This window comes from Megascapheus bottae, chromosome 18 (assembly GCF_031878675.1).
Source record: "Megascapheus bottae isolate mThoBot1 chromosome 18, mThoBot2.hap1, whole genome shotgun sequence".
Classification (NCBI taxonomy): domain Eukaryota; kingdom Metazoa; phylum Chordata; class Mammalia; order Rodentia; family Geomyidae; genus Megascapheus; species Megascapheus bottae.
Window position 1 is genome coordinate 47,968,849 of NC_143526.1, and position 23,435 is coordinate 47,992,283.

General features: G+C 42.6%; 1 protein-coding gene across 3 annotated transcripts in view; it reads right to left on the minus strand.

The window, feature by feature from the left end:
* Gmeb2 (glucocorticoid modulatory element binding protein 2) overlaps positions 1-23,435 on the minus strand; it is a 43,768-nt gene that overhangs the window by 14,740 nt on the left and 5,593 nt on the right. For 2 of the 3 annotated variants that reach the window (XM_090352640.1, XM_090352639.1), the window contains exon 2: positions 9,282-9,470. In XM_090352640.1, coding sequence (XP_090208766.1) covers positions 9,282-9,412 — 131 coding nt within the window. In that variant the 5' untranslated portion in view covers positions 9,413-9,470. Of the gene's footprint in view, positions 1-6,490; positions 6,554-9,281; positions 9,471-23,435 lie in introns of those variants that run through there. The other variant, XM_090352641.1, reaches the window with a different exon arrangement.

Below are 23,435 nucleotides of genomic sequence, written 5' to 3' on the forward strand. Positions count from 1 at the left end.
ATGTGGCCCTCTAACGCAGCATACTCCCTCTTGAGATTAATCACACAAAAACAATACACACAGTAATGAAACAGGAAAAGCTTTGATTTCTGGAATCTGAGCAGAGATAGAGGAGATGTGGATGGGACATCCAGTTCATGATAACTGAGTATGAGATGTGTCTACTGTTTTGTGCATGCTCTGTAAATACAGGCACTATCTGGAATGGCCGTGGACACCCTCCATGCCTCCCTGCCTTCCTTCAAACCTCTTAAGTGCCAGGTCTCAGGGACCTGGAAGTGCAAGGACCTAAGCAAACAGGACATGTCAAGTTTGGGACAGCACTTGCTTATGAGGAAGCCAGCAAGGAGGTGATTCTTGATCAGAACGTAGAAAGGTTGAGAAGGAGCCAGGCAGGGGGGCAGCTTGCTCAGGGTGGGGAGTAGGCAGCAAGCCTACATGCCTGCCGGTGAAGTGCTGCTGCAGAGTCAAGCTGAGATGAAGGAGGCACTTAGGATTTCTAAACAGCAAAGTACTATAGTCAGATTTGCATTTTATAGAGAACAGTCTGTCAGGAGAGTAGAAGACAGGCTTTGAGGAGAAGAAACCAGTGCTAAGAAAGCAAGTTAGGGTAAAAGGGTGAACCTTAGTAGCAAAGCAGATAAAGGGTAAGGGGACATTGTCTCAAGGGAAGAGAACCTGGAGCTAAGTGAGAACTAAACTGAAGGGCAATAAGGGATAAGCAAATCTTGAGGCTTGAACTTAGTGCCTGGGTGCTGTCCCTGGGCTTTTTTTTTTTTTTTTTTTTTTTTGCCAGTCCTGGGCTTGGGCTCAGGGCTTAAGCACTGTCCTTGGACTTTCTCAAGGCCAGTACTCTACCACTTGAGCCTCAGCACCACTTCCGACTTTTTGCTATGTATGTGGGATACCGAGGAATCAAACCCCGGTCTTCGTGCATGCTAGGCAAGCACTCCACCACTAGGCCAGACTCCCGGCCTCCCCTGGGCTTTTTTGTTGTTGTTGTTCGAGGCTAGTGATCTGCTACTTGAGCCTGGCCTTATTAGAGATAAGAGTCTCTGGGACTTCCTAGCCTGGCTAATTCCAAACTTCAAATCTCACATCTCAGACTCCTGAGTAGCTAGGATTACAGACATGAGCCACTAGTGCCTGGTTGGGTTAGTTGCTTTTAAACTTAACATGAATCACAGATGTGCCCTAACTTGATCTCCTTACTTTACCCAGTATGTGATGTGCACTGCTGCTGTGGCTGGGTAGTGCTCCATTATGCAAACATGCCTAAAGCAGGCATTTTTCAGATGTGGCACAAAAAACAGGAAGACCAGGGAAGGCTGAGCCAGGGGCACCAAAACTCACCAAAATCAGAAAGGCAGACAACAGCAACATGTGCCTAGAAAATACGATTGACCCTGCCAGAGACCCCTGGGGAAGACAAGAGATACTGAGAAGGGGCCAGATACAGAAAGAGAAAATCACTGACTGGATGGAGAGAACATAGGCTATATGGCACCAAGAAGAGGCCTTGGGGGGTTTTCTCAGTTCTTCAGACCGTTTGGATTTACTTCAGTGTCACAGAGGACCCCTCAGATCAGAGCTACTCTAAGACAACTGCTTCAAGGCAGGCCTGAACTCACAGCTCAGAGAACATAAGCAATGGGCACACCTGATCTCTGCTCTAGAGCATCTGATGGCACCATCCCATCAGTTCAAGTCAAGTCAGAGATTCGAGTTGATTAGAAATACAAATGTGAGCTCATACCTGTAATCCTAGCTACTCAGGAGGGTGAGATCTGAGGACAGTAGTTAAAGCCAGCCCAGGCTAGAAAGTTCGTGAGACTCTTATCTCCAATTAACCAACAGAAAACCAGAGTGGTGTTATGGCTCACAGTAAGAGAGCACTAGCCTTGAGCTGAAGAGCTCAGGGACAGCGTGCAGGCCCTGCGTTCAAGCCCCATGACAAACAAAAGAAAAACGAATGTGGAGCCTGGAGTTTGGTCTAGTGGTAGAGTACTCACTTAGCATGCAACAAGCCCTGGGTTTGAGTTCTTGGTATCACATACACAGAAAAGCCAGAACTGGTGCTATGGCTCAAGCGGTAGAGTGCTAGCCTCGAGAAAGTTCAAGGACATTGCCCAGGCCCTGAGTTCAAGCCCAGCACTGGCAAAAAAAAAAAAAAAAAAAGAAAAGAAAAAAAAGAAATACAAATGTGGAATCTGGTCTTTGGGTCATATTAAGAATTATTCTAAGGCAAGCAGTAAGATTAAGTGGAAACATCTGAACTCCAAGGAGGCTTTGGAACTTAGAAAGGAAGTCCATCCCCCCCCCCCCACCAAAACCACAACTGAGACCATGCAAAGAACAATGACAGAAATGAAACATGTGTCCTGCATGGAAACTAACTTATTTCCTTAGAGGAAATAAGTTAGGAGTGGGAAAGGGAGACAGGAAGTCTCTACAGGCTGTTGTGGGTCAAAAGAGAACACAAACCAGGCCACAAGCAAACATACGGCCAGTGTTAGATGAAAATGGCTGAGGAAACCAAGGTATACGGCACCTTGGTAAACAGGGCAGAGGTATATCCACAGCATGGGACAGGGTCTTCACAGGATAACCACTATCTCAAGTCTCTCAGCTTAGATTTCAATGAAAAGTATCCACTTTTCTTAAAGGAAATCATAAATTCCTGGCTACCTGGTAAGTTGCTTTTCTCTATATAGAGGTGGCACTTGCCATGGCACAATAGTGGGCAGAAACAGCCCTGCCAGGCTTCATACATAAAGAGCATTCCCAGGTTCCCCTCAAATAGTCACCAGGAAGAAATTAACACCCACAAACTAGTGTATATATAAATCTAGCTAGGTAAGTAGATAGGGATAGATGGATAGATAGATAGATAGATGGATAGATACATAGATAATTTAGAGATATAGAGATATGTCTGGAATCAAATCTTGACTTCCAATTGTCAAGATAGTAGAAATATAGTAGAAACAGCTCTTCACTGGAAAAAAAAAAAAGAGAATATAGTTCAGAGATGGCACTAGAAAAAAAGAAATCATGAGGTATTATCTATCTGAGGGGGGAAACTAAAGCAGCCAAAAGGTTACTGTATGGCCTAAGTGTTAAAGCACTCACCTCGCATGTACAAGGCACTGGACTCAAACTCTAGTATTATAAAGGTGGGCCTGCCTCAGAGGCCTTAAGGAAGTATACACCAGTCCTTCCTGCTCTTGAAGGAATAACCCATCCTAAAGCAGAGCTCCAAGAATCTGGCACTGAAGAGTCTTCTCTGACCCTTCATAGCATTCTTCCTGGCAAGTGGTGAGCCTTTCCTACTTTCAACCTTATGTGACTCTGGAAAACTTTGGCCACCTTTGACCAAGGGACAGGAAAACCTTGCAGCCCTATACCTGCTACTAGAACTGTCCACTACAAGGACATCCCAAGTAGCTGTTCTGGTAAGTGAGAGCCACATGCAGAGCCTGTGCTCCAAGTATGAAGTGAGGACATTCAGACACTCAGCCAGGCCTAGGCCAATCCAGCAGACCAAAAGAAGCAACAAGCACAGGTTGCTTTTCACCAAAAATACTGGCCAGTCTAACTGGGTATGATACAAGTATTTCAATTGCATCCAGTCCTGCAGCTGCCTGGGAAGCCGGGGCCTTGAGGCCCAGCATCACAGAGGGACAAGATACTCAGGAGTTCTTGGGAACAAGGGAAAGGGATGGTGCTAGGGGAACTGTGGCAGACTGCAGAAGCAGCAGTTTAGATATGAAACATTCCACCAGAAGACTCTTGTGTGGGGTGCTTGTTCTCCAGTGGGTGGCACTATTTGGGAAAGTTCTGAAAACTTTAGGACAGAAGACATAGAGAAAGGAGGTCACTGTGGATGGGTGTGTGTGTGTGTGTGATAGTTTTGCCTGGCCTCATCTTGTCTCTTAGCTTCCTTTCCACCATGAGTAAACAGCCTCCTCCTCTATCTGATCCTGCCAGCATGATACTCTGTTCAACTACATGGTGCTAAGTAGATACTGCCTAAAAGTAACTGTGAACCAAAAGGATCCCTTCCTTTGGGTGTTTCTGTCTGGTATTTTGGCACGGCCATAATAATACTTACACAGTCTTACAACTTTCTGCAATCACAGGGTAGTTTTGGTCCACCATGAATTTATTTGTGGCTATATGACTTGCACTATTAAATGGGACACAGACTCCCAGACAGCCTGAGACCATAAAAAAAAAAAAAAAATCAAAAATTCCAAGACAGGGTCAGGAAGGCAGCCTGGACTGTGGGAGCAGCAGTCAGCAAGCAAACTTGTTTAAAAAATAAGTAAAAAAATAAGTATTTGTGTCTTTTTTTTTTTTTTTTTTTGGTCAGTTGTGGGGCTTGAACTCAGGGTCTGGGCACTGTCCCTGAGCTTTTCAGCTCAAGGCTAGTACTCTACTACTTTGAGCCATAGCTCTACTTCCGACTTTCTAGTGGTGAATTGGAAATAAGAGTCTCAAAGATTTTACAAGATGATTGGGGGGAGCGTAATGGGGACAAGAGAGGGGGTATCAATGTGTGAGAAGAAATACACCTACTCTCTGACGAATATAACTGTAATCCCTCTCTATATACATTACCCCACCAATAAAAAATGAAAAATAAATAAAAGTCTCATAGACTTTTGCACCCCAGCTGGATTTGAACAGTGATCCTCAGATCTCAACCTCCTGAGTAGCGAGGGCAATAGGCGTGACCCACTAGCACCCAGCTAAAATATATGTGCCTTATAATACAAAGTTTATGGTGGTTTCTTTTCTTTTCTTTTTTTCTTTCTTTTTTTTTTTTTGGCCAGTCCTGAGGTTTGAACTCGGTCTGGACACTGTCCTTGGACACTTTTTGCTCAAGGCTATATGCTCTGCAACTTGAGATACAGCTCCATTTCTGGCTTTTTTTGTATATGTGGTACCAAGGAATCGAACCCAGGGCTTCATGCATGCTAGGTGAGCACTCTACCACTAGGCTAGATTCCCAGGCCCTATGGTGGTTTCTTATCCATCAAGAGAGACTGACATAGGACCAAGTATGATACAGTCCACATGTAACCCCAGCAGTCAGGAGGAAGAAGCTGGAAGATCACAAGGAACAGGCTACACTGAGCTTTACAATGAAGCTCTGTCTCAAAACACCAAATAAATACAATCAAATAAATATAGAAGTAAGAGACTGACAAGCAAAGAGCTAAGCAACTATCTCTTCTCTGTTTCTCATTGCAAAACTTGTTCACAGAAGCTACCACCTGTCTTACAATGAAGGTCTTCCGTTGAGGTTTCAACTTGGAAGACTCCATTGTGTGGCTCCAGGCTCCTGCCCCCCAGTGCCTAGGCAGGTGACACCTCGGCACACCAGGAAGGCCACCACAGGCCTCCTCACAGTGATGTCAGGGCTCCAGGCAGATGCCACATGTCTTTCTGATAGAGTCACTTCTGCCACACTATTCTTCACAAGCCACCCTAAATCTGAAGGAAGAGGTTTGGATACTGCTTCTAGGTGATAAAATAGAGAGGTCGGAGCAGACCACATGACATAGGACTGTCAGAAAATAGGGCACGCCAACAATACTCATTCAGAAAATACCTAAGCTGGCTGGGAGTTTGGCCTAATGATAGAGTCCTTGCCTAGCATGCATGAAGATTTGGGTTTTGATTCCTCGGTACCACATACATAGAAAAAAGTCAGAAGTGGTGCTGTGGTTCAAGTGGTAGAACTCTAGCCTTGAGAAAACCCAAGGACAGTGCTCAGGCACTGAGCCCAAGCCCAAGACTGGCAGAAAGAGAAAGAGAGAGAGAGAGAGAGAGAGAGAGAGAGCCCTTAAGCTATGTGCTAAGATACTGACAAAGATCAGGCAGGCACCAGCAGCTCACACCTGAAATCCTAGCTACTCAGGAAGCTGAGGATTGCATTTCAAATTCTGTGGGACTCATCTGCAATTAGCCAGCAAAAAGCTGGAAGTGAAGCTGTAGGTCAAGTGGGACAGCATTAGTTTTAAACACAAAAGCTCAGGTACAGCACAGGCCCTGAGTTCAAGCCCCAGGACCAGCACAAAAGAAAGAAGGGGGGATGGGGAACCAGGAGTATAGCCTAGTGGTCAAGTACTCACCCAGCATGCATGAAGCCCTGGGTTCGATTCCTCGGTACCACATACACAGAAAAAGCCAGAAATGGAGCTGTATCTCAAATTGCAGAACATATAGCCTTGAGCAAAAAGTGTCCAAGGACAGTGTCCAGAGGCCCTGAGTTCAAGCCCCAGGACTGACAAAAAAAAAAAATACTGAGAAAGATCAAAGGAAGCCTAGATGAGTAATCCCATCGAAGGTTCTACTTCGAAGCCTGCATTTCTAAAGAGTTATGTACCTGTGTACCATGCCTACAAGACAGGAAAAGCACATTATTTCCTACTAGAAGCCCCAGAACCAGCCTGGCTCCATTATCCATGGCAGCCTCTACCTGTCCTGAGAAGGGCTCCACCAGAGGCCAGGTCCTTACAGCAAGCCATATACACAAAGATGCCTAGATTCCATAGCACATAGGAAAACAGAGAAAGATAACATGAAGTTAGTCTAAAACCACTCTCATGAGTTCCTGCTAAACAGTGAACAAGTCAAAAGTTTCCCTAGTGCTCTATGATAAGCCAATATCAGTTTGAAGGCACCACAAAAATGCAGTAAAAATATCACATGTGGTTGGAAAATACCTGTAATCACAGATACTCAAGAAAAGGAGACTAGAGGAGAGTAGTTCAAGGCTACACATGGCAAAAAGTAAGCAAAACTCTATAAGCTGAGCATGGCGGTACATACCTACAGGAGACCTTAGGTAGGAGAGTTGTAGTCGAAGGTTTGTCTCAGAAAAAAGAAAAAAAAACCAACATAAACCCTATCCAAAAATTAACAAACAAAAAGGGATAGAGGTATAGTTCAAGTGATAGAGGCAGCAAGTACAAGACCCTAAGTTGAAACTCTAATACCACAAAAAAATAAATATGGGCTGGGCGCTGGTGGCTCACTCCTATAATCCTAGCTACTCAGGAGGCGGAGATCTGAGGATCTCAGTTCAAAGCCAGCCCAGCACAAAAGGCTGTGAGACTCTTATCTCCAATTAACCACCAGAAAACAAAAAGTGGTAGAGCACTAGCCTTGAGCTGAAGAGCTCAGGGATAACATGTAGGCCCTGAGTTTAAGCCCCACGACTAGCAAAATAAATAAATAAATGCCAAAAACATTCAGCTGCTGTTTTAAATTTAAAAAGTCCCAGAAACAAACCACTCAAAAGTTTTTTTTTTTAAAAGGGGAGGGCAGAGCTGGGCGTGGTAGCTCATACCTGTAATCCTAGCTACCCAAGAGGCTGAGATCTGAGGATCATAGTTCAAAGTCAGCCTAGCTCTAAAGTTCGTGAAACTCTTTTTTTTTTTTTTTGCCAGTCCTGGGCTTGAGCTCAGGGCCTGAGCACTGTCCTTGGACTTTCTCAAGGCTAGAGCTCTACCACTTGAGCCTCAGCACCACTTCCGGCTTTTTTTTTTTTTCCTATATGTGGTACCAAGGAATCGAACCCGGGTCTTCATGCATGCTAGGCGAGCACTTTAACCACTAGGCCAAACTCTCGGCCCCAGTTCGTGAGACTCTTATCTCCAATTAACCACCAGAAAACTGGAAGTGATTCTGTGTGGCTCAAGTGTTCAAATGGTAGAGTTCTAGGCCTTGTGAAAACCCATGGACAGTGCCTAAGCCTGGCCCAGGATGGCCAAAAACAAAAGTCCTCTGACAGGAAGAGCAAAGATTAAACACAGCCCCTTCCCTGCCCTGCTGACTGCTCTCGGAGTGCTACTTGGCTCTTATCCACCCCAGGACTAGGAGCTACTCTTCCAGCTCATAACAATTTTGTCCATAAGTGGCAAAAAGAAGCCAAGCATTTAGTCAAATGGGAGCTTGTGGCCAACTAAATTTTAATTCAGACAAAAGGTGAGAAACGCAACAATTCCATGAGCAATGTTAAGAAAGTCATTGGCTTGGCCAGGAGTTTAGCCTAGTGGTAGAGTGCTTGCCTAGCATGCACAAAGACCTGGGTTTGATTCCTTGGTACCACATACATAGAAAAAATCCAGAAGTGGTGCTGTGGCTCAAGTGGGAGAGCTCTAGCCCTAAGAAAGCCCAAGGACAGTGCTCTGGCCCTGAGTTTAAGCCCAGGATAGGCAAGAAAGAAGGAAGGAAGGAAGGAAGGAAGGAAGGAAGGAAGGAAGGAAGGAAGGAAGGAAGGAAGGAAATAAATTGGCTTTTCAACTTCTAACTTCCTTTATTTTCTCTTTCTTTTGTTCTTTCTTTTTTTATTGCTATAAAAATGATGTACAAGGCTAGGAGAGTGGCCTAGTGGTAGGGTGGTTCCTTAGCGCACATGAAGCCCTGGGTTCGATTCCTCCATACTACACACACAGAAAAAGCTGGAAGTGGTGCTGTGGCTCAAGTAGTAGAGCCTTAGCCTTGAGAAAGTCCAAGGACAGTGCTCAGGTCCTGAGTTCAAGCTGCAGGACTGCCAAAAAAAAAAAAAAAAAAAAAAAAGGATATATAGAAGGGTTACCATTTCATAAGTCAGGTGATGAGTACATTTCTTTTTGGGCAATGTCACCCCTTCCTTCACTCTCTCCCCGTTTTTCCCTCCCATCCCTAACTACAAGTTGTGTAATTCATTTTCTAGAGCATAGCTAGTTCACCCCCTGTCCTTCCATTTCTGTGCTCTCCCTAACCCCAACCCCAAAGACAGTTTTCCTTCCTTCCTCTCTTTGTTTCTCCTTCCTTCTTTCATACTCTTTTTTCCCCCTCTCTCTTTTTTTCTCGCTCCTCCTCCTCTTCCATCTTCTTTTTCTTTCTCTTTTCCTTCTGGGTCTTGAGCTTGCTAGGCAAGCACTCTACCACGTGAACCCCATCTCCAGACTTCCTCAAGTTCATTTCTTAAAAATGAACTCATGAAAACAAAATCACCCTTATTGCTCTAGTTATCAAGAAGGAAACCAATGTATGCTTTTGGAAGCTAAGTAGCCTGCTGAGTAGCGGAGGTGACCCTCCATAGCCTGCACTGATCCTCTCATGAGACACCATTCACTCTTTAACCTTGTGCTTCCAATATGCTGGCTTTAGTCTGAGAATCTCACAGGTAAAGAAATCCTGGAGCTTGCCCCTATGCTTGGAACATTGGTTGTGCCAAAATAACCCAACTAGCCCACGCCAGGATCAAGGATCGGTCTTACCCATGAGGAGCCAAGTTTGTTGTTACCAGCACTGTCTTCACTTCCTCCACACCACTGCCGTCAACCGCTGTGTCTGGAGTCGTCACAACCACCACCTCCTCCATGTGGACACTCACATCTGGGGTCGCCATGGCTTCGTGGAACAGGACACCCAGGGTTAGCAGTGGTACTCCTCCAGGATCCCAAGTCCTAGCAGAGACAAGACAGGGTTACAGGGTGGTCTCCTTGATTGCTCAGCAGAGCACCCCGTGGTTGAGAGTGTAACTCACTGGCAGAGCAGATGCCTAGCATGAGCAGTTCATGGGGTTCAATTTCTAGCACAAAAACAAATGAAAAGCGTTTGCTCATGTGGCACTCTGCAGATGGCCTCTCTCAGAAGCAGCAAAGATCCTTCACCAGAGATCATCCTTCAAGTCCCTCCCCGCTGCTCTCTGACAAGAAATAATACCAGAGCTACTCCAGATCGGCTTGTGTGTAGTAGTGTGGCACCACCTACAGCTCTGCCTTGGATGCCCATGTTCTCACACAGTCATCCACCCACGGTCTCTGCTGTGGATGAGCCACAGAAAGGCTACTCCACACAGGGCTACTCCATCATGGAGGAAGATCAGATGCCAGGATGACTTCTCCAAATGAGCACCTTCTAGTCACTCCTTTCCCTTTTCCCTCTCTATCGTACAGCCTAACTCAAAGGAGAGACTGAAGCTCAGTACTGAGCATAGGTTCAAAGAAGGTGCAGGTGACTCACACCTGTGAGCCTATTATTCAGGAGATCTGAGGATTGTGGTTTGAAGCCAGCCCAAGCAAGAAAGCCCATGAAACTCTTAACTGCAATTAAACCAAAAAAGCTAGAAAAAGAGCTGTGGCTCAGTGGTAGAGCACTAGAATTGAACTCACAAGCTCTGGGACAGCACCTAGGCTCTGAGTTCAAGTCCCAGAATCAGCAAAATAAGAAAACACCCAAGGCCAGGAGCATGATCTAGTGGTAGAGTGCTTGCCTAGCATGCAAAAAGATGTAGGTTAATTTCCTCAGTACCACATACACAGAAAAAGCCAGAAGTGGTGCTGTACCTCAAGTGGTAGAGCTCTAGCCTTGAGAAAGCACAAGAACAGTACTTAAGCCCTGAGTACCAGCCTCAGGACTGGCAAAAAAAAAAAAAAAAGAGAGAGAGACAAATGTATCTGGTTCGTTTTCTGGACCAGGTATTGAACCCAACGCCTTGTGCACACTAGACAAATCCTTATTTTTTGTTGGTACTGGGGCTTGAACTCTGGGCCTTGAGTGCCGTCCCTGATTTGCTCAAGGCTAGTGCTCTACCACTTGAGGCGCAGCACCACTTCTAGCTTTTTCTGAGTGGTTTATTGGACATAAGAGTCTCGCATACTTTTCTGCCCAGACTGGCTTCGAACCTGAGTCAGCATTAGCGGTCTGAACCACCGGGACCTGGTGCCTGGCGCCAAACCCCCATTCTAATTACTCCATTTTCCCCTGTCGGACCTTCCTTTAAGCCAACTCAAGCCCTGTTCCACTCTGCTGTGGTGGCAACCAGTCAGGAGAAAAGGCTTCCCTCCTGACTCCAGGGAAGAACTCTGATGTGAGAGTCCATGCAGCCTCACTCTCCATCTCGTCTTGGCCTAGGGAGGACTCAGTCACAAGCATCCATAGCAACCACAGAGCAAGAAAAAGCATTGTGGATCAGAGGAAAGTGCACACAGGTGTGCACAGAGCTGCATGGGAGCACATGGGTGATCCTGAGACAGTCCACCTGTGGTCTTAACCCTGCATGGCAAACCAAAGGCTTTGAGACCTCACTCACTTCTTGGACAGACCCAGATGGTGCCCACAGGCCAATGTCAGAAGCACTGCAGAGGCTCTGAAAGGCTGAACTGAGCACAGCACAGCCAGCTGCGTATGGCAGTGCACGCCTGTAATCCTAGTAGTAGGTAGGAGAATCACAAGTTCCAGGCTGTCTTAACAAGACCAAACAAAAATAACATCCAGGAACCACCGGCAGAGATCTGAGGATTGAGGTTCAGAGACAGCTTGGGCAGATAAACCTTCAAGACTCTTATTTCCAATTAGCCAAGGAGACATCAGAAGGGAAAGTAAGGCTCAAATGGTAGAGGATCAGCCATGAGCTAAAAAGCCGAAGGATAATAAGAGGTCCTGCATTCAACACTCCATACCATAAAAAAAAAATAATTCAGCCTGACCAGCCAGGTCTAACTCTTGCTACATAATAGGAATACCTGCACCTGTAAGACTGAAACAAGACCCAATTTCATAGCACAACATTCACATTATCTAAGCAACAGAAAAAAAAAAAGACATTCCATAGAATGGGAGAACATTTTTTGCTAATTATTCAACAGATAATAGATTAGTATCCAGAATATTCAGAGCACAAAAAAAAAGTAGGCAGCATGAGAACAAGTAATCCAACCAACAAATGGGCAAGCAAATAGACATTTCTCACAAGAAGAAATACAAATAGCTAACAGATACATGAAGAAATGTCCAATATCCTTAGCCATAAAGGAAATGCAAAAATCAAGACTATACTAACATTTCACTCCAGTCAAAGTAGTAGCCACCCAAAACAAAAGATAGAAGATAGGGAGAAAGAGGATCTTCATACACTGTTGTGAGATGTAAACTAATGCAGCCTCTGTAGAAATCAGTATGGAGGTTCCTCAAAAGCCTAAAAGGAGGGGCCGGGAGTTTGGCCTAGTGGTAGAGTGCTTGCCTAGCATGCATGAAGACCCGGGTTCGATTCCTCGGCACCACATACATAGAAAAAAAAAAAAAGCCAGACGTGGTGAAGTGGTGCTGAAGCTCAAGTGGGTAGAGCTCTAGCCTTGAAAAAGTCCAAGGACAGTGCTCAGGCCCTGAGCTCAAGCCCAGGACTGGCAAAAAAAAAAAAAAAAAAAAAAAGCCTAAAAGGAGATCTTCCTTATGAGCTCCCATACCATTATTGGGCCTATCTCCAAAGGACAGTATAAATTAATATACCAGAAAGACATCTGCATATACATGTATATCACAACAATTTTTGCAACAGCCAAATGATGGAATAAAACAAGGTACCCAACAACAGATAAATGGATAAAAAAAAAAAATGTTATACAGGAGGCGCGGAGTTTGGCCTAGTGGTAGAGTGCTTGCCTAGCATACACAAAGATCCAGGTTCGAGTCCTTGGTACCTCATACACACAGAAAAAGCTACAAGTGGTACTGTGGCTCAAGGGTAGGGTATTAGGCACTGGGTTCAAGCCCCAGGACTGGCAAAAAAAAAAAATTCAATCCATTTAAGAGGGATTCATAGCCCGGCACCAGTGGCTCACACTTACAATCCAGCTACTAAGGAGGCTGAAGGCTAAGGATTGCATTTGAAGGTAGCCTGGGCAGGAAAGTCCCTGAGACTCTTTTCTTTGGGGGCGGGGGAGGATTGCTTTTGTTTGTCTTTTTGTTTTTTTGGTCAGTCATGGGACTTGAACTCAGGCCTGGGCATTGTCCCTGAGCTCTTCAGCTCAAGGCTATCACCCTACCCCTTGAGCCTCAAAGCCACTTCTGGTTTTCTGGTGGTTAACTGGAGATAAACAGTTTCAGTGGCCAGGCTAGCTTTGAACCAATCGTCAGATTTCAGCCTTCTGAGTAGTTAGGATTACAGGTGTGAGCCAACACCCCCGGTTCTTGAGACTCTTATCTCCAATAAACTACTCAGAAAGAAAAAGCTGGCAGTGATGCTGTGATTCAAGGACCAGGACTAGCAAAAAATAAAATAAAATAATATGGATTCACAAAGGGAAAGAAGAAATCAAACCATCCCTATTTGCAGACAACATGATTGTATACCTAAAGCCCCAAAAGACTCCATCTCTAATCTCCTAGAGCTAATAAACCACTTTGGCAAAGTAACAAATATAAAATTAACCCACAAAAATCAATAACCTTTCTGTATGCCAACACTGTATAAGCAAAAAAAGGAAATCGTCTCAAAAATAAATAAATGAATAAATAAAACAAACTAGGAATCAACCTAACCAAAAATGTAACAGGTCTTTATAGTAAAACTATAAAAATCTGAAGTAAGAAATCCAAGAGGACACTGGGAAATGGAAAGACCTTTCATAGATAGACAGAATCAATATTATGAAAATGGCCATATTGCCAAAATACCAACGACAACCATTTACCAAGACAGACAAAACAATCAAAACTTCATATGGAAAAACAAAAGGCCTAGAATAGATGAAGCAATTCTAGGCAAAAAAAAAAAAAAAAATGCCAGGAGTTTGGCCTAGTGGTAGAGTGCTTGCCTAGCATACACAAAGACCCAGGTTTGAGTCTTCGGTTCCACATAAATAGAAAAATCCAGAAGTGGTGCTGTGGCTCAAGTGATAGAGCACTAGCTTTGAGTAAAAAGTGTCCAAGGAGAGTGCTCAGGTCCTGAGTTCAAGCTTCAGGTCTGGCAAAAAAAAAAAAAAAAGTATAGCCTAGTGGTAGAGTGCTCACCTAGTATGCATGAAGCCCTGGGGTTTGATTCTTTGATGGGGAGGTTACAGAACTAAAAGGAAAAAGGGTGAAAAGCACAGCAGTAGAGATCACTGAGCACAGGTAAAAGTGAACTATACAACTCGTGGGAGGAGATTGGATGGAGGGACTGGGACAGCGGGAAGGGACAGAAGACACTGCACTCATTACCCAACTCATGTAATTGTAATCCCTCTAAACATCACCTCTATAATAACAACAAAACAAATTAATTTTTTAAAGTCCTTTAACAGGTAAGAGAACCAACTGTTCATATTCCACACAATGGAGCAGAATTTGGAGACAATAGAAATGAGTTACGAAGGTATTGAGATATGTAGTAAACTCAAATGCAAATTGCTAAGTGAAATAAGCCAATTTGAGAAGGATAAACATAATAGAGCCTACAGAAGATGACAATATTTGCAAATCATATATGACAAACAGCTTGCACCCAGAATTTATGAAGAAAAACAGTAAAGAAAAAAAATCACCCAATCTTTCAAATGGACAAACACCATATGGTCTTTCTAAATGGACAACAGACTAGCAAATAATATGTGATGATGAAAATAAGCACATAAGAAGATTCTCAGAACAGTTAATCCACTGGGAAATGCCAATTAAAGTCAATGACTACACTACAGAGTACTTTCATATAATAGGAATTGATGAAGGGGAGGAGTTTCAAACAGAGGGAATGCAACACTTATTCACTAAGATTATACCAGAGAACTTCCCCAACCTCAAAAGGGAAAGTCTCTCTCACATTACTGAAGCCTTCAGGACCCCAAGCAAACAAGATACCAGAAGGAACTCGTCCATACACATCTTAGTAAAAACATTAGACCTGAATACTAAGTAGCTGATCTTAAATGCCGCAAAAACAAAGGAAGAGCTATACTACAATGGAAAAAAGTTAGAATCACTGTAGACCTCTCCATACAAACCCTAAATGCAAGAAAAGCCTGGAAAAATATCAATCATGCCCTGAAAACCAACAACTGCCAACCCAGACTGATATATCTAGTAAAACTAGCATTTACATTTGAGGGAGAAACAAAAATATTTCATTCCAAAGAGAAGCTATATGAATATATGCACACTAAACCATCATTACAAAAAATATTAAATAATCAAGAACAAATTGCAGAACAGCAAGAACTCCCATCAAGAAGCTATTACCTGGGCCAGGAGTTTGGCCTAGTGGTAGAGTGTTTGCCTACCATGCACAAAGACCCGGGTTCAATTCCTTGGCACCACATACATAGAAAAAAAAGCCAGAAGTGGTGCTGAGGCTCAAGTGGTAGAGCTCTAGCCTTAAGAAAGTCCAAGGACAGTGCTCAGGCCCTGAGCTCAAGCCCAGGACTGGCCAAAAAAAAAAAGCTATAAATCAGTAAACACAACGGGGAAAAAAAGAGAAACACAGAAAGAAAAATAAATAATGACAAAGGATGCTAACCACTTCTCCATAATTTCCCTAAATGTGAACAGGCTGAACAACCCAAGCAACAGACACAGAACAGCAGATTGGATTAAGAAACAAGACCCATTAATATGCTGCCTCTGCCAAAGACAGAAACAAACTCCAAGTGAAAGGATGGAAAAGAATTTTCCACTCCAACACACGGTGTAAAAAAGCAGGAGTAGCAATCTTAATCTCTGACAAAATTAACTTCCCAGTAAAATCACTACATAAAGATAAAGATGGCCACTACGTATTGGTAAAGGGAACAGTTCATAACCAGAATATTACAGTTATAAACATTTACTCCCCCAATATTGGAGCACCCAAGTACGTCAAGCAAACTCAGAGTTACAGAACAAGACAGACTCAAGCACAGTCATAGTGGAAGACTTCAATACGCCACTCTCACCAAATGACAGGTCAACTCAACAAAAGATAAGCAAAGACACCTTTGAGTTAAATAACACCATAGCCCAGATGGGCTTATCAGATATATGCAGAGTCTTCCACCTAATGGCAAAACTTTATACATTTTTGTTGGCAGCACATGAACATACTCCAAAATAGATCATATAATAGTTCATACAGAAAACTTAAGCAGATACAGGAAGACTGATATAATCCCCTGCATTCTATCTGATCATAGTGGAATCAGACTAGTTCTAAACAACATAGTAAAGGGTAAAAAACATTCAAACACTTGGAAGCTGAACAACACATTTCTGAATAACTCCTGGGTTACAGAACAAATCAAAGAAGAAATTCAAAACTTCCTTGAATGTAATGACAATCAACATACATCACAAAGGAACTTATTGGACACAGCAAAAGCAGTTTTAAGGGGCAAATTTATAGCACTAGTAGCCCATATTAAAAAGACAGAAGAAGATCATGTAAATTACCTAAAGAAGAAATTGAAGCACCTAGAGGAGCAAGAAAAAGTTAATTCTAAAACAACTAGAAGGACAGAAATAACAAAAATAAAATTGGAAATATCAGAGATCTGCTATACATAAAATTAATAAATCAAAAAGTTGGTTCTTTGAAAGAGACAACAAAACTGACAGACCCCTGGCAAGATTAATCAAAAAAAGGAGAGGGGAGACTCAAATAAACATGATCAGAGATCCTACAGGAACAATCATGATTGATATTCAAGAAATTCAGTCCATTATGAATAAGTACTTCCAGGGCCTATATTCAAAGAAACAGGAAAATTTAGTAGAAATGGATGGTTTCTTAAATAAATATAGGCTACCCACATTAAACTGAAAAAAGATAAGCAAACTGAACAAACCAATTTCAAACAATGAGATAGCAGAAGCAATCAGGGAAATGCCAACCAAAAAGAGCCGAGGTCCAGACGGTTTCATTGTGGAATTCTACAAGACTTTCAAAGATGAAGTAACACCTATACTCCTGAAACTCTTCCGAGAAATAGAAGCAGAAGGGACCATACCAGACTCATTTTATGAAGCTAATATTACACTCATTCCCAAACCAGGGAAAGACCCAACAAAAAAAAGAGAACTACAGACTTATCTCTCTAATGAACATAGACACAAAGAATCCAGAAACAAATTTTAAAAATCATACATTACAATCAAGTAGGCTTCATCCCACAGATGCAAGGCTGGTTTAACATTCACAAATCAATCAATGTAATACATCATATCAAAAGAGCTAAGGATAAGAATTATATGATAATATCTCTGGATGTGGAGAAGGCATTTGACAAATACAACATCCATTCATGTTGAGAGCACTAGAAAAAATAGGAATAGGAGGTACATTCCTTAAAATAATCAAAGCCATATATGACAAACCTACAGCCAGTATCATACTAAATGGTGAAAGACTGGAACCATTCACCTTAAAATCAGGAACTAGACAGGGATGCCCACTCTCTCCACTTCTCTTCAATATAGTGCTGGAACCCTTAGCCAGAGCAATAAGACAAGAAAAGGACATCAAAGGGATCCACACAGGGAAAGAAGAAATTAAACTATCACTATTTGCAGATGACATGATCCTCTACCTGAGTGACCCAATAAGCTCCACTCCCAAACTCCTAGAATTAATAAACCACTTTAGCAAAGTGGCAGGATACAAAATTAACATGCAAAAATCAGTAGCCTTTCTGTACGCCAACTATACGCAATCAGAAGGCGAAATCAAGAAAATGATCCCATTCTCAATAGCCCCCAAAAGAATAAAATATTTAGGAATTAACCAAAGATGTAAAGGAATATTTAATGAAAATTATAAAAGCCTATCAAAAGAAATTAAAGAGGGCACTAGGAAATGGAAAGATATCCCATGCTCACAGGTAGGGAGAACCAATATAGTGAAAATAGCCATATTGCCAAAACTGATAAATTCAACGCAATCCCCATCAAAATCCCAAAGACATTCTTTTTGTTGTTGTTGTTGTTTTGTTTGTTTGTTTGTTTGTTTGTTTGCCAGTCCTGTGCTTGGGCTCAGGGCCTGAGCACTGTCCTTGATCTTTCTCAAGGCTAGAGCTCTACCACTTGAGCCTCAGCACCACTTCCGGCTTTTTTCTATGTATGTGGTACCGAGGAATCGAACCTGGGTCGTCCTGCATGCTAGGCAAGCACTCTACCACTGGGCCAAACTCCCGGCCCCCAAAGACATTCTTTACTGAAATAGAAGATATAATCCAAAGGTTCATCATATGGAACAAGAAAAGACTAGAATAGCCAAAACAATTCTAGGCAAAAAGAGCAATGCAGGTGGTATTACAATACCAGACTTCAAACTCTACTACAGAGCCATAATAACAAAAACAGCACGGTATTGGCACAAAAACAGACCAGAAGATCAGTGGAACAGAATAGAAGACCCAGACATAGAACTTGTATTTGACAAAGGAGCCAAAGATGTACAGTGGAATAAACACAGCCTATTATTGGTGCTGGCAAAACTGGGCAGCGACATACAGAAAACTAAAAATTGATCCTAGCCTTTCGCCATGCACAAGCATTAACTCAAAATGGATCAAAGACCTCAATATCAGACCTGAAACCTTGAAACGGTTACATGATAGAGTAGGAGAGACACTGGAACTCATAAGCACAGGCAAAAACTTCCTGAACAGAATCCCAGGGTCACAACTGATTGGAGAGAGACTCAACAAATGGGATTACCTAAAAATAAAAGGTTTCTTCACAGATAAAAGCATAGCTACTAAATAGAAAGACAGTCAATCAACTGCGAAAAGATATTTACCAATAATACATCAGACACATGCTTAATATCCAGTATCTACAGGGAACTCAAGAAACTAATCCCCCCCCAAAACCCAACAAACCATTCACTAAATGGGCAAGGGAACTAAAGAGAGACTTATCAAAAGAAGAGGCTAAAATGGCAGAAAAACATATGAGAAAATGCTCATCATCCATGGTCATAAAGGAAATGCAAATAAAAACAACTCCAAGATACCATCTTACCCTAATTAGAATGGCCAAGATTCTGAACTCAGACAATGACAAATGCTGGCAGGGTTATGGAGAAAGAGGAACCCTACTGCACTGCTGATAGGAATGTAAACAAGTTCAGTCACGCTGAAAAGCAGTTTGGAGGTTTCTTAAAGAACTGAAAAATATGGGGCTGGGAGTTTGGCCTAATGGTAGAGTGCTTGCCTAGCATGCATGAAGACCCAGGTTCGATTCCTTGGTAGCACATACATAGAAAAAAGCCAGAAGTGGTGCTGAGGCTCAAGTGGTAGAGCTCTAGCCTTGAGAAAGTCCAAGGACAGTGCTCAGGCCCTGAGCCTAAACCCAGGACTGGCAAAAAAAAAAACAAAACTGAAAAATATACCTTCCCTACAATCGTGCCATACCACTCCTGGGCATCTATCCTGAACATCGTAACCCAGGATATGATAAGGACACCTGTTTAGCTATGTTCATCGCTACACTATTCACAACAGCCAAGTGATGGAAACAACTCAGATGCCCTACTGTAGATGAATGGATACAAAAAATGTGATACACACACACACACGCACACACAAAAATAATGGCATTCGCTGGGAAGTAGATGAAGCTAGAGCGAATCATGTTGCATGAGGTAAGTCAAGACCAAAAGAACTAAAGTTGCATGGTATCCTTAATATGTGGATATTAGATCCAAACAGTACAAGAGCGATGACTCAATATTTGTGCACCCAATGTGATAGACATGGTCTTGGAGATATAAACAACTACATAGACATAAAAATCTATGATGGGGGGGGCCGGGAGTTTGGCCTAGTGGTTAAAGTGCTTGCCTAGCATGCATGAAGACCCGGGTTCGATTCCTCGGTACCACATATAGAGAAAAAAGCCGGAAGTGGTGCTGAGGCTCAAGTGGTAGAGCTCTAGCCTTGAGAAAGTCCACGGACAGTGCTCAGGTCCTGAGCTCAAGCCCCGGACTGGCAAAAAAAAAAAAAAAAAATCTATGATGGGCTACTCTATAGTCATGTTTTATTACAAAGATTAATATGTATACATGACATATAAACCCTTGGCTTAATTTTAATTATGTTCTAAGACCTAAGTGCCAGTGATTGTATACAGAGATTCCCTTCTTGAATACTTGTTTGTTAAACATGACATTTGAAATATGATATAAAAAATCAATGTTAATAAATTCTTTAATAAAAACATTAAATAATAAATAAATAACAAGCCAAGGTGCAATGGTGCATGCTTGTAATTTCAGCAATTTGGGAGGCAGAAATCAAGAGGATGATAGTTCAAGGCCAGGGTAGGCAAAAAAAAAAGTCTACAAGAGTCCATCTCAACCAATGAAATCACGGTGGTATGCCCAGCTTTTTAGGAAAGTGAAAAAAGGTAGATTATGGTCCAGAATGATCCAAACATTAAACTCAAGACCCTACTCAAAATAATAATAATAACAATAATAATAATAATAATAATAACAGAAAGCTAGGCACTAGCAGCTCACATGGGTAATCCTATCTATTCAGGAGGCTGAAATCTGAGGTGGTTCAAAGCCAGCCTTGGCACAAAAGTCTGTGAGACTCTTAGCTCCAAATAACCACCAGAAAACCAGAAGTTTTGTGGCTCAAGTGGTACAATGCTAGCCTTGGGATGAAGATCTCAAGGACAGAGCCCAGGCCCAGAGTTCAAGCCCTACGAACAAAAAAATAAATAAATAAATAAACAAGCAAACAAATAAATAAATAACAACAGAAATAAAAAAGGCTGAGTCATGGCTTAAGTGGTAGAACACCTTCCTGGCAAGTACAAGGCCCTGAGTTTGAACCTCAACACCAAAAGAATAAATAAGAGTGCTGAAAGGATGTGGAATATAACTTGAGTTCTCATAATATACTACTTACTGGAATGTTTACTGATCCACCACACCAGAAAACAGTTTAGTGGTTTCTTACAAAGTTAAACATACTTTTTTTTTCCTTTTCTTTTTTTTTTTTGTGGTCATGGAGCCTGAACTCGGCCTAGGCACTATACCTGAGCTCTTCAGCTCTATGCCACCGCCCTACATATGAGCCAAACTCCACTTCCCATTTTTTTTCTAGAGGTTAATTGGAGATCAGGTCCTTTGTGCCTGGGCTGGCTTTGAACCTTGATGCTCAGATCTCAGCCTCCTGAGTAGCTAGGATTACAGGAGTGAGCCACTGTGCCAGCTGTCAAACATACTCTTACTATACCACTCAATAATCTCATTCTTAAATATTTACGTAAAGAAATGAAAACTAGTATTGGGCACCAGTGGCTCATGACTATAATCCTAGCTGCTCAAGAGGCTGAAATCTGAGGATCTCTGCTAAAAGCCAGCCTGGGCATGAAAGTCTGAGAGACTCATCTATAATTAAGTACCCAAAAAAAAGCAGAAAGTAGAACTATGGCTCCATTAGTAGAGAGCTAGCACAAAAGTTCAGTGCATGGGCCTTAAGTGCAAGAAGTCCCAGAACAGGCACAAAGACAGAAAGAAAAAAAGCAAAAAGCCAAGGGGTGGGGGGAGAAATGAACACTAGTGCTATATGCTGATGGCTCACACCAATAATCCTAGCTACTAAAGGCTGAGATCTGAGGATCACAGTTTAAAAGTCAGGCTAGGCAGAAAATTCAAGAGACTATCTCAATTAGCCACAAAATAAACTGGACTGGAGGAATGTCTATGAACTAGAGAGCGAAGTATAAAAGAAAAAGCCAGTTGTGAGAGTTCAAGGCATTGATTTCATGCCCAATTATAGACAGATGGAGATGACAGAGAGAGAGAGAGGGAGGGAGGGAGAGAGACAGAGAGACAGAGACAGAGAGAAACAAGAGGGAAAGGAAAGGGAAACAGAAAGGGAAAATGAAAGGGAAAGAAAAAAACATTCTCTAGGTGCTGGTGACTCATCCTATATTATTAGCTAATCAGGAGTCTGGTATCTGGAGAAGCAAAATTTGATGCCAACCCAGAAAATTCACAAGAGTCTATCTCCAAAATAACCAGCAAAAAGCAGGACTAGAGGCATAGCTCAAGTGGTAGAATTCCAACTCAGTAAATGGGCCAGAAACTTCTAACAGGAAGTGCTCAGGAAAAGGACATACATGGGGCTGGGAATATGGCCTAGTGGTGGAGTGCTTATCTAGCATACATGAAGCCTGGGTTTGATTCCTTAGTACCACATACACAGAAAAATCTAGGAGGAGGAGGAGGAGAGAAAAGGATATATATGTATGTATGTGTATATATATATATATGTATGATATATATGAGATATATATATATATGTATAATTTTTTTCATAGTAGGCTAAGAATAGGACTGAGGTTCAAGGTAGCCTGGGAGATTCAGTTTATGAAACTGCCTTCTCAATCCAAAGTTGGATGGTGGTAATACATACCTGTGATCTCGGTCTAAGGCTGTGAGCACACTCTAAGTAAACGGGTGGGATTAGGCCCTAAAAGAAAATCACACAGACATCCAGGCACAAAGAAAAGATTTATTACCAGCAAGACACCTTCTGACAAAATGAGAAGTGCAGCGATTGTTTATGCAACCTATACAACCAAGGAGACTAGCAGGGGGGACTTTGGTGTGAACATGTGGACCAGGGGCTTCATCACGGCAGGCTAGGACTCATGGCTGCTGCCCAAGTACAGGTAAGGGATTTTTCAGCTGTCCAGACTTGAAGGTCACTTTAGAGCAATCTTGTTGCCTCAGATGGCTATAACTGCCCCAAAGGAGTACCATCTCAAGGTAGAGAGGGGAAGAAGCCAATTATTTACTGCCTGTACCAAATGGGGCTAGTGTTGCCTGGGAAAAGAGCATGCCAAGATAGGGGACAGCAGCCTATTGGACTAGCAGGTGAGCGCTTCGGTGTACCCTCAGGGGGACTAAAACACTATCACAAATATAACCACTAAGGCCAGGCACTGGTGGCTACTCAGAAGACTGAGATCTGAGGATCACAGCTTGAAACTAGCTGGGGCAGAAAAGTCTTTGTAAGACTCTTATCACCAATTAACCACTCAAAACCCAGCAGTGGCACTGTGGCTCAAGTGGTAAAGCCTTGAGCACAAAGACGATCAGGGACAGTGCCCAGGCCCCGAGTTCAAGCCCCATAAGCTACCAAAAAAACAAAACAAAACAAAAAAAAAGCCAGTCCCAGTGGCTCACACCGTAATCCTAGCTACTCAGGAGGCTAAGATGTGAGGATCAAAGTTCAAAGTTAGCCCAGGCATAAAAGGACCTCTAGAAAACTGGAAAATGGGGCTTGGCCCAAGGGTAGGGCGGTAGCCTAGAGCTGAAGAGCTCAGGGACAGCCTGAGCTAACCCAGGCCTAATTCAAGCCCCATGATCCACAGGAAAAAAAAAATTAAAAAAAAAGGCTAGAGGCATGGCTTGGTGATACTGTGCCAGGCTAGCAATTATGAGGCCCTTAGTTCAAACCCCATGACATCAAAACAACAAAAAATAAAAACTTTTGTGCATCAAGGGATACTATGGGAGTATGAAAGAGTAAGCAAAGAATGGAAGAAAGCATTAACAAAACAAATAACTGATAAAGGATTAGTATCCAGAATATATAAAGAACTAAAACAAGTGACTCAATTTAAAATGTTGGCCAAGAACTTAAGACATTTCTCCAAGGAATATATACCAAAGG